This window comes from Ovis aries, chromosome 19, assembly GCF_016772045.2.
Source record: "Ovis aries strain OAR_USU_Benz2616 breed Rambouillet chromosome 19, ARS-UI_Ramb_v3.0, whole genome shotgun sequence".
Taxonomy (NCBI): Eukaryota; Metazoa; Chordata; class Mammalia; order Artiodactyla; family Bovidae; genus Ovis; species Ovis aries.
This window is the reverse complement of record NC_056072.1, coordinates 47,534,568-47,549,028: the sequence shown is the minus strand read 5'-3', so window position 1 is coordinate 47,549,028 and position 14,461 is coordinate 47,534,568. Positions and strand designations below refer to the sequence as shown.

Here is a 14,461-nt window from a genome sequence, read left to right as displayed (position 1 = left end):
GTATACCCACTTCATGGAGGGTATGTTTTTTATGATAGATGGATATTGAGTTTTGTCAGGAGGTTCTGCATCTATTGAGATGATCATATGGTTTTTATTCTTCAATTTGTTAATGTGATGTATTGCATTGATTTTATAAATATTGAACTACCCTTACATCTCTGGAATAAATCCCACTTGATTGTGGTATATGATCCTTTTAATTGGATCTGTTCAGTTTGGCTTGCTGACATTTGAGGTATTTTGTAAGTTCATCAGTGATATTGGCCTGTAATTTTAGTTTTTCATGATATATTTGACTGGTTTTGGTAGGAGGATGATGCTGGTCTCATAGAATGAGTTTGGAAGTATTCCTTCCTCTGCAGTTTTTTGAAATAGCTTGAGAGAAATGGATGTTAACTTTCCTTAAGTGTTTGGTAGAATTCAACTGTGAAGCAGTCTGCTCCTGGTCTATTTTTTTTTTTTTTGAGTTTGTAAAATTACTGATTTGATTTCATTATTCACACTTTCTGTTTCTTCCTTGTTCAGTCTTGGGAGATTATACATTTCTATGAATTTTTTCATTTCTTTTAGATGGTCTATTTTATCTGCATATATTAATGGTTATTCATACTAGTGATTTATGATTCTTTGTATTTATATGGTCTTGATTGTACTTGCTCCCTTTTCGTTTCTGAAATTATTGATTTGGACCCCCACTACTCTTTTTCTTGATGAGCTGGCTAAAGGTTTATCAGTTTTGTTTATCTTTTCAAAGAACTGGCTTTTGTTATTTTTTTAGTTCCTTTAGGTGTAAGGTTAGGTTGTTTATTTCAGATTTTTTTCTTGTTTCCTGAGGTAGACTTGTATCATCATAACCTTCCCTATTAGAACTGCTTTTGCTGTGTCCCATAGATTTTTGGATCATTTTGTTTTTGTTTTCTCTTCTCTCCAGGTATTTGTTTATTATTATTGTTATTATTTTTTACTGCTTCCTTGATTTCTTCAACGCTCCATTGGTGGTTCAGTAGTGTATTGTTTTGCCTCCATGTGTCTGTGTGTGTTGCAGTTTCTTTTCTCCTGTAGTTGATTTCTAATTTCTAGTCTCATAATATTGTGGTGGGACAGGATACTTAATACAATTTCAATTTTCTTAAATTTACTGAGGCTTGTTTTGGGACCTAGTCTGTGGTCAGTGCTGGTCATTTGCACTTGAAAGGAATGTGTATTTTGCTGCTTTTGAATGTAGTATTCTCTGCATATCTATTAACTTATTGACTGTAGATGCATTAATATGGCATTTGTTATCCAAATGTTATTGACCAGAGATGTTTCAATAATCACTTACATGACAAATTGCCAGCCACAGGCATTAGTTTCTGCAGAAATCCCCTGGATAAGGTATTAAGTCAGTCTGGTCTAAAATGTCATTTAAAGCCAGTGTTTCCTTATTTATTTATTTGTGGTCTGGATGACCTGTCCATTAATGTAAGTGGGATGTTAAAGTCTGTTAGTATTATTGTGTTGTTGTCAATTTCTTCCTTGATCTCTGTAAATATTTGCTTTGTGTATTTGGTGGTCTTATGTTGGATGCATACACATTTATAATTCTTCTTGGATTTATGCTTTCATCATTATGTAGTGTCTTTCTTTGTTACAGTGTCTGACCCTGTGTGACCCCAGAGACAGCAGCCCACCAGGTTCCTCTGTCCCTGGGATTCTCCAGGCAAGAATGCTGGAGTGGGTTGCCATTTCCTTCTCCCAAAAGTATTGCTACCCTGGCTTTATTTTGATTTTTATTTTCATGGAATATTTTTTCCCATCCTTTCACTTTCAGTCCATGTGTGTATTTAGGTCTGAAGTGAGTCTCTTGTAGGCAGCATAGATACGGGTTTTATTTTTGTGTCTGTTCAGTCATCCTTTGTCTTTTGATTGGAGCGTTTAGTCTATTTTCATTTAAAGTCTGTTTGTTTGCACTCTGTGTGTTTGCTATACCACTTAACTGCTTATTGTGGCTATTGATGCTTTTACTACTTTTGTCTTTTAACCTTCCTACTAGCTTTGTGTTTATTAATAGTTGGTTTATTACCTTTAATGTATATTTGCCTTTATTGATGAGCTTTCTGTTTCTGATGGTGGCCTTTTTTTGCTTAGAGAAGTCCCTTTAACGTTTCTTGTGAAGATCTGTTTGGTGGTGCTAAGCTCTTTTAACTTTCATTGTTGTTGGTTAGTTGCCAAGTCATGTCCAACTCTTTGTGACCCCATGAACTGTGGCATGCCAGGCTTCCTTGTCCTTCACTGTCTCCTGGAGTTTGCTCAAATTCATGTCCATTGAATTGGAGATGCCATCTAACCATCTCATCCTCCGTCACCCCCTTCTCCTCCTGCCCTCAATCTTTGTCAGCTTTGGGATCTTTTCCAGTGAGTTGTCTCTTAGCCTCAGCTTTTGCTTGTCTTAAAACTTTTGATTCCTCCAACAAATCTGAATGGAAGCCTTGATGGGTAGAGTGTACTTGGCTGTAGGTTTTTCCCCTTTCATCACTCTAAATATATTGTGTTACCTCGTTCTGACCTGCAGGGATTCTGCTAAAAAGTCAACTGATGGCTTTCTGGGAGTTCCTTATACACAACTTGTTGATTTTTCCCTTGATGCTTTTGATATTCTCTCTTTATCTTTGATTTTTGCCATTTTAATTACAATGCGTCTTCATGCAGGCCTCTTTGGGCTGATCCTTTTGGGACTCTTATGTGCTTCTTGAGCTTGGACGTCTGTTACCTTTCCAAGGTTAGGGAAATTTTCAGCTATTAGGTCTTCAGATATGTTTTCTGCCCCTTTCTCTCTCTCTCTTCTCCTTCTGGAACCCTTATCCTGTGACTGTTAGTAAACATGATGTTTACGAATCTGGGACAACATGATGTTCTTCCAGAGATCTTGTAAACTGTTCTCATTTGTTTTTATTTCTTTTTTCTGTTCAACTTACGTGATTTCCACTACTGTCTTTTAGCTCACTGATCTGTTCCTCTGTATCATTTAATTAACTATCAATTCCTTCTAGTATATTTTTTCATCTCTGTTTTTGGTTCTTTATATTGGGTTGTCCAAAAAATTCCTTCAGTTTTTAAGTAAAAATAAGATATATTTTTCATTTTCACCAAGAACTTTATTGAACAACATGTTCATGGTTTTGTTTCACAGTCTTCTGGCGTTTTTCAGGCAACTTCATAATTCCATCTTACCAAAGCTTTTTATCTTTTTAAGCACAGGACTGTTCTAGGTGCCTTTTACAGTCTTCCAGGGAATTGAAATTTTCCATTAACAGAGAATTTTGTAAAGACTAAAATAAATGGACATCTGAAGATGCAATCTGGTAAAAGTGGATGAATCAGAACTTCCCAACTAGCTTGTAACAGTTTTTACCTGGTCACCAAAGAAATATGCCATTGTTGTTATCCTGAAGGAAGATAATGTGTTTTCTGTTAACTAATTTTGGATGCTTTTTTTTTTTTTTGTTACTTTCAGCTGGTCTAATTGGGAGCAATACTTGTTGGAATGAATTGTTTGGTTTTCAAGAAGGAGGTCATAATAGAGGACTCCCTTCTAGTTCCACCATATGCACAACATCGCCTTCTTTGGTTGAAGACTGGCCTTTGGTGTGGTGGTTGGTGGTGGTTCATTTCAGTTGCCCCATTATCTCTTCCATTCCACATTATTTATAAAATATCCACTTTTCATTGCCTGTCACAATTTGTTTTACAAGTGTAACTTTTTCATTATGTTTAAGTGGAGAACCACATGCGGAAATATGGTTAAAAAGGTTTTTATTGCTTAACTTATGTGGAATCCAAACATCAAAGCAATATACATAACTAGGCTGGTGCAGATGATTTTCAGTGCTGGACTTGCCTGTTTTGAGTTTGTTGGCTATCTCCTGCATGGTATAATGTTGCTTGTTCTCAGTTAATGTCTCGATTTGATTGCTATCAGCTTCCACTGATCTACACAACTGTGGAGCTTTGTTAAATGAGAAAGCTGGAGCATGAAAAACTTCACAGATCACTTTTGACACATCTGATCAGTTACAGCATCTTCCCTTCCCCATACACTGCACACATCTTTTTGTGTGTTTCAGTTGCATTTTTACCTTTGTTGAAATAATAAAACATAGTATGCCAAAAATGTTGCTTTTTTCCGCCCATCTTCAATATTAACATGGATACACAAAATACAGCAATTTTGATAAATGTTTTTAAATGCATGCTGATATGACAGCTGTCACAATACAATCTAATAAAAATTGTTTTGAATGAAGTTAAAGACAACTAAGAGCTATTAGAACCATCTCACTGAAAAAAACTGAACAAAGCTTTTAGCCAACTCAGTGTTTTCTAACTCTTTGTTTAAAAGTTCTAACTTCTGATTCTGTTTATCAACTTTTCTCCCAAGTTCTTTGATCATCTTTGTGATCATTAGCTTGAATTCTTTCTCAAGTAGATTGCCTATCTCTACTTCATTTAATTCTTCTAAGGTTTTGTCTTGTTCCTTCATTTGGAACATGTTCCTCTGTTGACTCATTTTTCTTAATTTGCTGTTTTTATCTCTATGTTTCTATTAGGTTGGTTAGTTTCCTGACCTTTGTGAAGTGAGCTTCTGTAGGATATGCCTATAAATCGCAGCAGTGCACTTCCCTCTGGTCACCAGAGCCATATGCTCCAAGAGTGCCCCCTCTGTGGGTTGCATGGGTCCTTCTTTGTGGTGGGCTGACTACTGTGGGCCACCTGGTAGTCGTGATTGGCCCCAATCTGGTTGTTTGCCAGGCCCTGCCTTGTGTGGAGGCTGCTGGACACTGGTTGGTAGGGCCAAGTCATGATGCAGCTGGTTGTGGAACCCTGGCAGGTCCGAGGGCTCATGCTGGCTCACTGGGTGGGGCAGAGCTGGGTTCTGAGATGGATGATTGCAGAGCCGAGTCTTCCTAGATCTAGTGTTGGCATGCTATTTTGTTTGGGGTTTGGGGTTGGGAGTGTAGCAGCTCCTAACATGGCTGCCTATGGGTTCCAGAGTGTCCCAAAGCTGGTGCTCGCCCACTTTGGGGCTGGAGGGTGGGACTGGATCCTGAGGTGGCTGGTTGAGGAGTTCAAGGTATCCCAGAGCTGGTGTTGGCTTGTGGCTGGGGCCCAGGAGGTGCCAGTGCTGTTTCTACTGGTGGGTGGAGCTTGATTCCCAGCCTCTGACTGCAGGGTTCTAGGGATCCCAAAGCTGGTGTCTGCTTGCTGTGAGTGGAGTTGGCTCCAAGGGCCATAGACTAAAGGGGTCAAGATGTTCCAGAATGGAGTTGGCCTGCTAGTGGGCAGAGCTGGAGCCTGCTTGGTCCCCAGACTGGTGCTGGCCTGCTGGTATGTTGGCTAGGTCCTGACAAGGCAGGCTGCAGGGCTGTAGAGATCCTAGGGCTAGTGTCTACCTGCTGGTGTATATGACTGGGGTCCTGGGGTTTCTGGGGCTAGTTCCTGCCCACTGGTGGGTGAAGCTGGGTCCTGGAGTCTCTGACTGCAGGCTCATCGATCAAAGAGCTAATGTCAAACTGCCGGTAGGAGGAGCTGTTTTCTCACACAGCTGACTGTGAGGCCTAGAGGGCCCTGAAGCTTGTGCCAGCCCACTGATGAGTGGGGTTGGATTCCATGGTGGTTGGCCGAAGGGCACAGGGTGTCTCAGGCCTGGTATTGGTCTGCCAGTGGGTGGTTGTTGGGCCCAATAGGCCTGGGGGCTGGTTGTGGACTGCTGGTCTGTGGCAAGGGTCTTGCCAGAGCAGGGTGCAGCTATGGTTGTGCTGGGGCTTATGTGTGTTCATTGATGAGTAGGGCTGGGGCCCTTTTTGGTGGCATCTTTAGGGTTTTTTAAATATATAGTATCATATCATTTGCAAACAATGACAGTTTTACTTCTTCCTTTCCGATTTAAATGCCTTGTATTTCTTTTTCTTGCCTAGATGCTGTGGCTAGGACTTCTAATACCCTCTTGATAGAAGGGGTGATGAAAGTGGTTATCCTTATTTCTGATCTTAGAGGAAAAGCTTTTAGCTTTTCACCATTGAGTAAAGATGTTAGCTGTGGGTTTTGTCATATGTAACTTTCATTATGTTGAGGCATGTTGCCTCTCTACTCAGTTTGGTGAGAGATTTTAAAATTATATAGAGATGTTGAATTTTGTCAAAAACTGTGCATCTATTGTGATGAAAATACAACTTTTTAGCCTTCATTAATGTGGTGTATCACATTGATTTGCAGATGTTGAGCTATCCTTGCATCCCTGAAATAAATCCTGGTTAATTATGATGTATGATCCTTTCACTATATCATTGGATTTGGTTTGCTAGTGTTTTGTTGAGGATTTTTGCATCTGAATTCATCAGTGATGTTGGCTTATAATTTTCTTTTTGATATCATGGTTATGCTATTTTATAAAAATGAGTTTGGAATCATACCTTCCTCTTCAATTATTTGGAATAGTTTTAGAAAGATGTATTAACTTCTTTTTAAATGTTTGGTATAATTCGCTTGTGAAGCCATCTAGTCCTGGATTTTGTTTGTGGGAGTTTTTTGACTACTGATTGTTTTCATTATTAGTAATTGATTTATTCATGATTTAGTTCTAGCAGCTTGTGTTTTTCTAGGAATTTATCAGCTTCTTTTAGATTGTCCAATTTGTTGATATATTTCATAGTATTCGTCTTATCCTTTTTTCCTTGGTGTGTGATATTGGTTGTAATTTCTCTTCTGTCATTCCTGGTATTATTTATTTGGGGTCTTGCTTTTCTTTTCTTGGTAAGACTGAAGGTTTATCAATTCTGTCTTTTCGAAGAACCAGATCTTAATTTTACTGATATTCTCCATTGCTTTAGTCTTTATTTCAGTCTCACTCTGATTTCTCCTAACTTTGGGCCTTGTGTGTTTTACTTTTTCTAGTTTATTTACTTGTAAAAATAGTTTATATTGCTACAAATTTTCTTCTTAAAACTGCTTTTTCTGTGTCTTGTAGATTTTTTTGAACGTTGTATATTTATTTTCATTTGCTTCAAGGAGTATTTTGATTTCCTATTTGATTTCTTTGTTTGCCTATTGGTTGTTTAATAGCCGATTTAATCTCCATATGTTTGTGTGTCATCTTGCTATTAATATCTACTTTCATACTGTTGTTGTTATAAAAGATGCTTGATATGATATCAGTCTTAAATTTATTGAGACCTGCTTTGTGGTCTAACATGGGATCTGTACTGGAGATTGTTACACCTGCTCTTGAAAAAAATGCACATTCTGCCGTTTTGGGTTCAAATGTTCTGGGTCTATTTACCAGGGTCAGTCTAGTCTAATGTATTATTTAAGGCTAAACTTTTTGAATTGATTCTATGTCTGGATGGTTGTTCTAGCCATTGATTGAAGTAGGGTATTAAAGTTTCCTACTATTATTGTATTGCTGTTATTTTTTTTCTTTACGTCTGTTAATACCTGTTTTGTGTATGTAGATGATTCTCTGTGGGTGTCTGTGTATTTACAAATGTTATGTCCTGTTGTTGGAGTTGATCACTGTGCAATGCACTACCTTATCTTTGTTTTAAAGCTTGTTTTGTCTGACACAGATATTGCTACCCCGGCTTTCTTTTCATTTCCATTTGCATGGAATATCTTTTTACATTTCTTCACTTTCAGTCTCTGTGTTGTGTTTAGATCTGAAGTGGATCTCTTGTAGGCAATATATAGGTGAGTCTTGTTTTTTATCCATTCAGCTACTCTGTTTTGATTAAAAAACTTAGTCTATTCATTTATATTTATAGTAGTTATTGACAGATATGACTTATTGACATTTTGTTAATTTTTTAATGGTTGTTTTTGCAGTTTTTCTTCCTTTTTTCTTGTTCTTTTTCCTTGTGGTTTGATGACTTTTTTTAGTTTTGTATTTGGAGTCCTTTCTCTTTTGTGTGTATCTGTTATAAGTTTTGGCACTTCCCAGGTGGTGCTAGTGATAAAGAACTCACCTGCCAATGCAAGAGACATAAGAGACGTGGGAAAAATTCCTGGGTCAGGAAGATCCCCTGGAGGAGGGCATGGCAACCCACTCCAGTATCCTTTCCTGGATAATCCCATGGACAGAGGAGCCTGGTAGGCTTTGGTCCATAGGCTTGCAAAGAGATGGACATGACTGAAGCAACTTAACATACACACATTACAAGTTTTTAGTTTTTGGTTACTATGAGGTTCATATATAACAACATATATATAATGATATGTACATACACACACACACACATATATATGGTAGTTTATCCTAAGTTGATGGTCACCTGTGTTTGAATGTAGTCTGTTAGGTTGGTGTGAAAGTAATTGCGGTTTTGCATTATTGAACTTTACCCTTTGACATTGGAATACATTCTTAAATATGGTTATGTTATACATCATTTTAATGCACATATCTTAGTTTGTTTTTCTGCATAACTTATTTGCTGTTCATAATTATTTTAGACTATAGAAATGATGTTAGACAAAAAGAAAATTTGAGTGATTTTCTTATTCAAGTTCAGAATGGGTTGTTAAGCAGCGGAGACAACTTGCAACATCAGCAGTGCATTTCGCCCAGGAACTGCTAATGAACGTGCAGTGCAGTGGTGGTTCACAAAGAAATTTCTTGAAGGAGATGAGAGCCTTGAACATGAGGAGCATAGTGGCTAGCCATCAGAAGTTGACTTGGAGATCAGTGGAGAGCATCATCAAAGCTGATCCTCCTACAACTGCATGAGAAGTTGCCATAGAAGTCAGCATCAACCATTCTGTGGTCATTCAACATTTGAAGCAAATTGGAAAGGTGAAAAAGCTCGATAAGTGGGTGCTCATAAGCTGACTGCAAATCAAAAAATTGTTGTTTTGAAGTGTCAGTCTCTTATTCTACGCAACAAGGATGAATTGTTTATTGATCGGTTTGGGACCTGCAATGAAAGATGGATTTTGTACGACAACTGGTGACAGCTAGCTCAGTCGTTGGACCAAGAAGAAGCTCCAAAGCACTTCCAAAAACCAAACTTGGCAGCGGGATTGAGGGGCAGCAGTGTACAGTGAAGGACACAGGCCATGGAGTTTGAACCCCTTGAAAGATTGAAATCAAGGCAGGTCCAGAAGCTGATGCCCAGTTCCATTTCACTGGTATCAAAAAATATTTCAACTCTTACACTCTTACAGGGAGAATGAATTGTGTGCTGGCTGCATATGGAAGTATTGCTTTGATAGTCTTATACTTCAAGTTAAGGTCTAAAAAAACTCCAGCTGTGAAAGCAACATAAACAGATTCTGAACTGTACATTATTTGTTAAGTTCCCATGCCTGAAGAAGCTAATGTCAACTCATCATGTGATACTCAATTTGTATAATAAATTATGAACCTGGAAAAAAAACAAAACAAAACAAAAGCCAAACTTGCACCCAAAAAAGGTCATGGTCACTGTTTGGTGTTCTGCTGCCTGTCTGATCCACTACAGCTTTCTGAATCCTGGTGTAACCATTATATCTGAGAAGTATGCTCAGCAGATCGATGAGGTGCAACGAAATCTGCAGTGCTTCAGCTGATACTGATCAACAGAATGGGCCCAATTCTTCTCCACGACAACTCCAAACCATACATTGCACAACCAATGCTTCAAAAGTTGAATGAATTGAGCTACAAAGTATTGCCTCATCCATCATATTCACCTGACCTCTCACCAACCGACTACCACTTCTTCAAGCATCTTGACAACGTTCTTTCAGGGAGAATGCTTCCATAACCAGCAGGAGGCAGAAAATGCTTTCCAAGAGTTTGTCGAATCCCAAAGCATGGATTTTCATTGGCAAAAATGTTTGATTGTAATGGTTCCTATTTTGAATGATAAAGATGTTTTTGAGTCTGTTTTAATGATTTAAAAGTCATGGTCTGAACCACAATTACTTTTGTACCAATCTGATATAAACTCTATTCTTTTTCCATATTTCATAATTTATGAATTTGTATTTTTTCCTCTCAAGTAGATACTGTAGTTACTGATTGTTGCTACTTTTGTTTAACTTTCATACAAGCTTTTTAAGTAGTTGATCTACTACCTTTACTATATATTTGCCTTTACCAGTGAAATTTTTTCTTTCATGTATTTTTAGTTACGGCCTTTTCTGTTTAAAAAGTTCATTTAACATTTTTTTGTAGGGCTGGTGATACTTGTCTGGGAAACTCTTGATCTCTTTTTAAATTTTGAAAGATAACATTGCTAGGTAGAGGATACTTGGTTGTTAGTCTTTTCCTTTCAGCCTTTTGAATATATCATGCCATGCCCTTCTGACCTAGATAGTTTCTACTGAATAATAGTTTTGTGGGGTTTCCCTTGTATATAATAAGTTGTTTTCCTCTTGCTGCTTTTAAAATTCTCTTTATTCTTAACTTTTACTATTTTAATTATAATGTGTCTTGGTGTGGTTCTTTTTGGATTCATTTTATTTGTAACTTTATGAGCTTCCTGGAGCTGTATATTTGTTTGCTTTCTCAGATTAGGAAAGTTTCTGCCATAATTTCTTCAAATATTTTTTTCTGACCCTTTCTCTCTTCTTCTGGAACCCTACAATGTGAATGTTATTCTGCTTTGATGATGTCCCAGAGGCCCCTTAAGGTTTCCTCCCGTTTAAAAATTCTTTTTTCATCTTGCTGCCCTGTGTGAGTAATTTCCATTGCTTTCTCTTTTAGCTTGTTGATTTGTGCTTTTACTTCATCCAGTCTTCTGTTGAGCCCCTCAGTTGTATTTTTCATTTCAGTCATAACCTCTGTTTGTTACTTTCTTGTATTTTGTATGTCTCTGAAGTTATCACTGTGTCCATCCATTCTTCTCCCGAGATCAGTGAGCACCTTTATGACTATTACTGTGAATCCTTTATAAATTAGGTTGCTTATCTCCATTTTGTCAGGGTCTTTTCCTGGGGATTTGTCTTTTCCTTCTGTTTGGAACAACTTCCTAAGGCACCTCATTTTGCCTGACTCTTTTCATTTGTATGTATGTGTTAGATGAAAGGGCTGCCCCTCCCAGTCTTGAAGGTGTAGTGTTGCGTGGGGGATGATCTGTGGGGCCGGAAGTGCAGTCCCCTCTGGCCTCACAGCGCAGCGCTCAGGGCTCCCCTCATGCCTGCCCTTGCGGCAGTGGCAGGCCTCTGCTGCCACACCGTGTGGGTGTGGGCTGGTGCAGGACAAACGGTGTCCGCCAGCTCTGTCACCAGCAAGTTAGAACGAGATGATCGCCAGAGAACGTTCCTGAAGGTTCCTGCCTTTCCGGAAGCTGCTGTGGGGTTAGTGGGTGGTTCTCTGTCACTTCTGGTCTTGGCGCTTTCCACACTGTTGGTTCTCTGCTGGGTCTCAGGGTCAGTGGTCTGCACTGCTTTAAGAGCAGATTCTCAGTTCCCTACAGTTCTGTGGTTCCCTGGACTTACTCCTGGCTGTTGATTTTAGAATCCAGCCATTTGGGGGGCTGTTTTTTTTTTTTTTCCTGGTGTGAGACCAAATGTGTGACATAGTCCTTTCCCTCCTCAAGGGGGAGTTTTGTATTTTGTCTATCCCTTCCCTCCCGTGGGGCACCATACCTCTCGGAGTTCCCAGGTGAGACTCAGTCTCTGCCTCTTACTGGTCTTGATGCATCTCTATTTTTGGTTATGAGGCCACTGTTTATGTAGTCCTTGGGTCCTTTTCAGAGGAAAGGTATTCCATATGTAGCTGTCAATTTGTTGTGTCCATAGAAGGAGGTAAGTTCAGGCTCTTCCTGTGCTGCCGGCTTAAACTCCTGATTTCCATGATACATTTTATAAAAGATTTAGTATTCCTGTGAATTCCCTTCTTTCTAAACTATAAACTTCTTCAGGCCAGTAACTACGTTTTATTCTTCTGTGTGTCCCTGCTGTATCTTTACCTGCTGGGTGCTTAATAAACACAGGACAGAACGGTGCAGGGCTGACCTGATATAAGAGTACAGTTGCTTCAAAGTTATGTTAAAAGCTCTCAGGCACACTAAAAAATTACTTGCAGACACAAATCAAGCTGCCTGCACATGCATTAAAGCAGGGACACTAAGAACCACTACAGGGAAATACTGTCTTAGCTTAGAAAGCAGTTTAAAGTAATGCTGTTTGGGGGACTTCCATGGTGGTCCAGTGGCTAAGACTCCATGCTCCCAATCCAGGGGGCCCAGGTTCAATCTCTGCACTGGGAAATAGATCCTGCATGTCACAACTAAAGATCCCGCATGCTGTGGCTAAGACCCGGCAAAACTAAATCAATCAATAATTTAAAAAATAAAGTCAGTTCCGTTCAGTCACTCAGTCGTGTCCGATTCTTTGTGACCCCATGAATCACAGCACGCCAGGCCTCCCTGTCCATCACCAACTCTTGGAGTTCACTCAAACTTACACCCATCGAGTCAGTGATGCCATCCAGCCATCTCATCCTCTGTCGTCCCCTTCTCCTGCCCCCAGTCCCTCCCAGCATCAGGGTCATTTCCAAAGAGTCAACTCTTCACATGAGGTGGCCAAAGTACTGGAGTTTCAGCTTTAGCATCAATCCTTCCTAAGAAATCCCAGGGCTGATCTCCTTCAGAATGGACTGGTTGGATCTCCTTGCAGTCCAAGGGACTCTCAAGAGTCTTCTCCAACACCACAGTTCAAACGCATCGATTTTTCAGCGCTCGGCCTTCTTCACAGTTCAACTCTCACATCCGTACATGACTACTGGAAAAACCATAGCCTTGACTAGACGGACCTTAGTCAGCAAAGTAATGTCTCTGCTTTTGAATATGCTATCTAGGTTGGTCATAACTTTTCTTGCTGTTTTATTTATGTGAATGTATTCTAGTTGACACAGTCATTCAGAATGAACTTGCTGCAAATTAGTGGAGCATTTCAGTGAAGTTTTAAATAAATTCCTAATTTCTGGAACTTCTTTAATTAGGCTAGGCTTGTGTTTCACACAGTCCCTGTTTCTTAGTTATCAAGTTATTAAAAAAAAAGTGTGTTTATACTGCCCTTCCGCATCACCACTTGGCTGCAGAGCCTCTAGGAGCACCTCTGCTCTCTTCCTGTTACCCTTAAGAACAAATCACTGCTGCTGCTGCTGCTAAGTTGCTTTAGTTGTGTCCGACTCTTTGCGACCCCATAGATGGCAGCCCACGAGGCTCCCCCGTCCCTGGGATTCTCCAGGCAAGAACACTGGAGTGGGTTGCTATTTCCTTCTCCAATGCATGAAAGTGAAGTTGCTCAGTCGTGTCTGACTCCTAGCGACCCGATGGACTGCAGCCCACCAGGCTCCTCTGTCCATGGGATTTTCCAGGCAAGAGTACTGGAGTAGGGTGCCATTGCCTTCTCCAAGAACAAATCACTACCACTCATCAAAGACACATACTGGTGGGGATAAAGGAAATATTACTACCACTGCTGTTGTAACCATGTCCCCTGCCATGGCTCGGGAGCTAGTGTTTGATGAGCACTCTCTTTTTCCCCACACAACAGCAGGATACAAATTCTATTCAAGTTCCTATGGACTATAAACCAGGAGACACTAAAACATATCCAGGGACATAAAACAAGGTGCAAACGTTTTGATAAGCATTCTTATGTTGCACTGTATTCTGAGTGGTGCATGTGTGTTTTGTCCCACTTAATCGTATAAGGCATGTGCCATTGTTGTCTGTACTTTAGGGGAGGCTCAGAGAGGTTAAGTGCCATGCTAAGATAACACAGCTTGAAAGAATTAGGAGTGGGGAATAGGTTTTTTCCCTTTAGGGCCACATTCAGTGGCCTGAAAAGTAATCGGGGCCTACTGATAAGAGAAAGACATTACCCCAGGATGATGGTACAGGCTAAACAGTACCATCTTGTTTGTAAATAAGAGCTAGCAGACAGTGGCTGGGGGTGGGGGGGGGGGGGGGGGGGGGAAGGAGTCCAGAACAGTCGTCAGCTGAGAGTTATCTTTGGTTCAGGAGAAAGTAGTTCAGGTTCCAGGATTATGATCAAGAGTACAACTCTGAAATGTGACCCCTGATAATGAGAAGGCACGCATACAGCTGGAGAGGAGGAAATATGGCAGACTTTAAAATTCTTCTAGGTAGATGCAGCTTCCCTGTTCATATGTCTGTGTGAACATCTTAGACTATTCACCATATATAGAACCAGCCAATTACCCCTGTGTCTCTTTAGAGCGTAGTAAGAGGTACATGTGTGTATGATTTCACAATTTCTATAAAGAATATTTTCTGATGAGAAAAAGATAGTTGTTAAAAATTTGTAGTGAGAACCATTTTATTCTCAAAGCAATTGAAACAGTGTAACTCTAAATAGGATCTTTCTTTAAAAAAAAAACTATTTTTGGCTGCGCTAGGTCTTTGGTGCTGTGTGGGCTTTCTCTAGTTGTGGTGATGTGGGGCTGCTCCCTAGTTGCGGTGCACGGGAT

At 39.8% G+C, this 14,461-nt stretch overlaps 2 protein-coding genes across 14 annotated transcripts in view; both read left to right on the top strand.

Moving 5' to 3' along the window:
- Window positions 1-14,461, top strand: part of CACNA1D (calcium voltage-gated channel subunit alpha1 D) — a 525,137-nt gene that overhangs the window by 214,747 nt on the left and 295,929 nt on the right. The window lies entirely within an intron of this gene.
- Window positions 5,015-9,792, top strand: LOC114109413 (ATP synthase membrane subunit K, mitochondrial-like). Its single transcript, XM_042236708.2, has 2 exons — window positions 5,015-5,116; window positions 9,114-9,792. Exons 1-2 carry the CDS (start codon window positions 5,015-5,017, stop codon window positions 9,297-9,299), a joined length of 288 nt encoding a protein of 95 aa, XP_042092642.1. The 3' UTR covers window positions 9,300-9,792.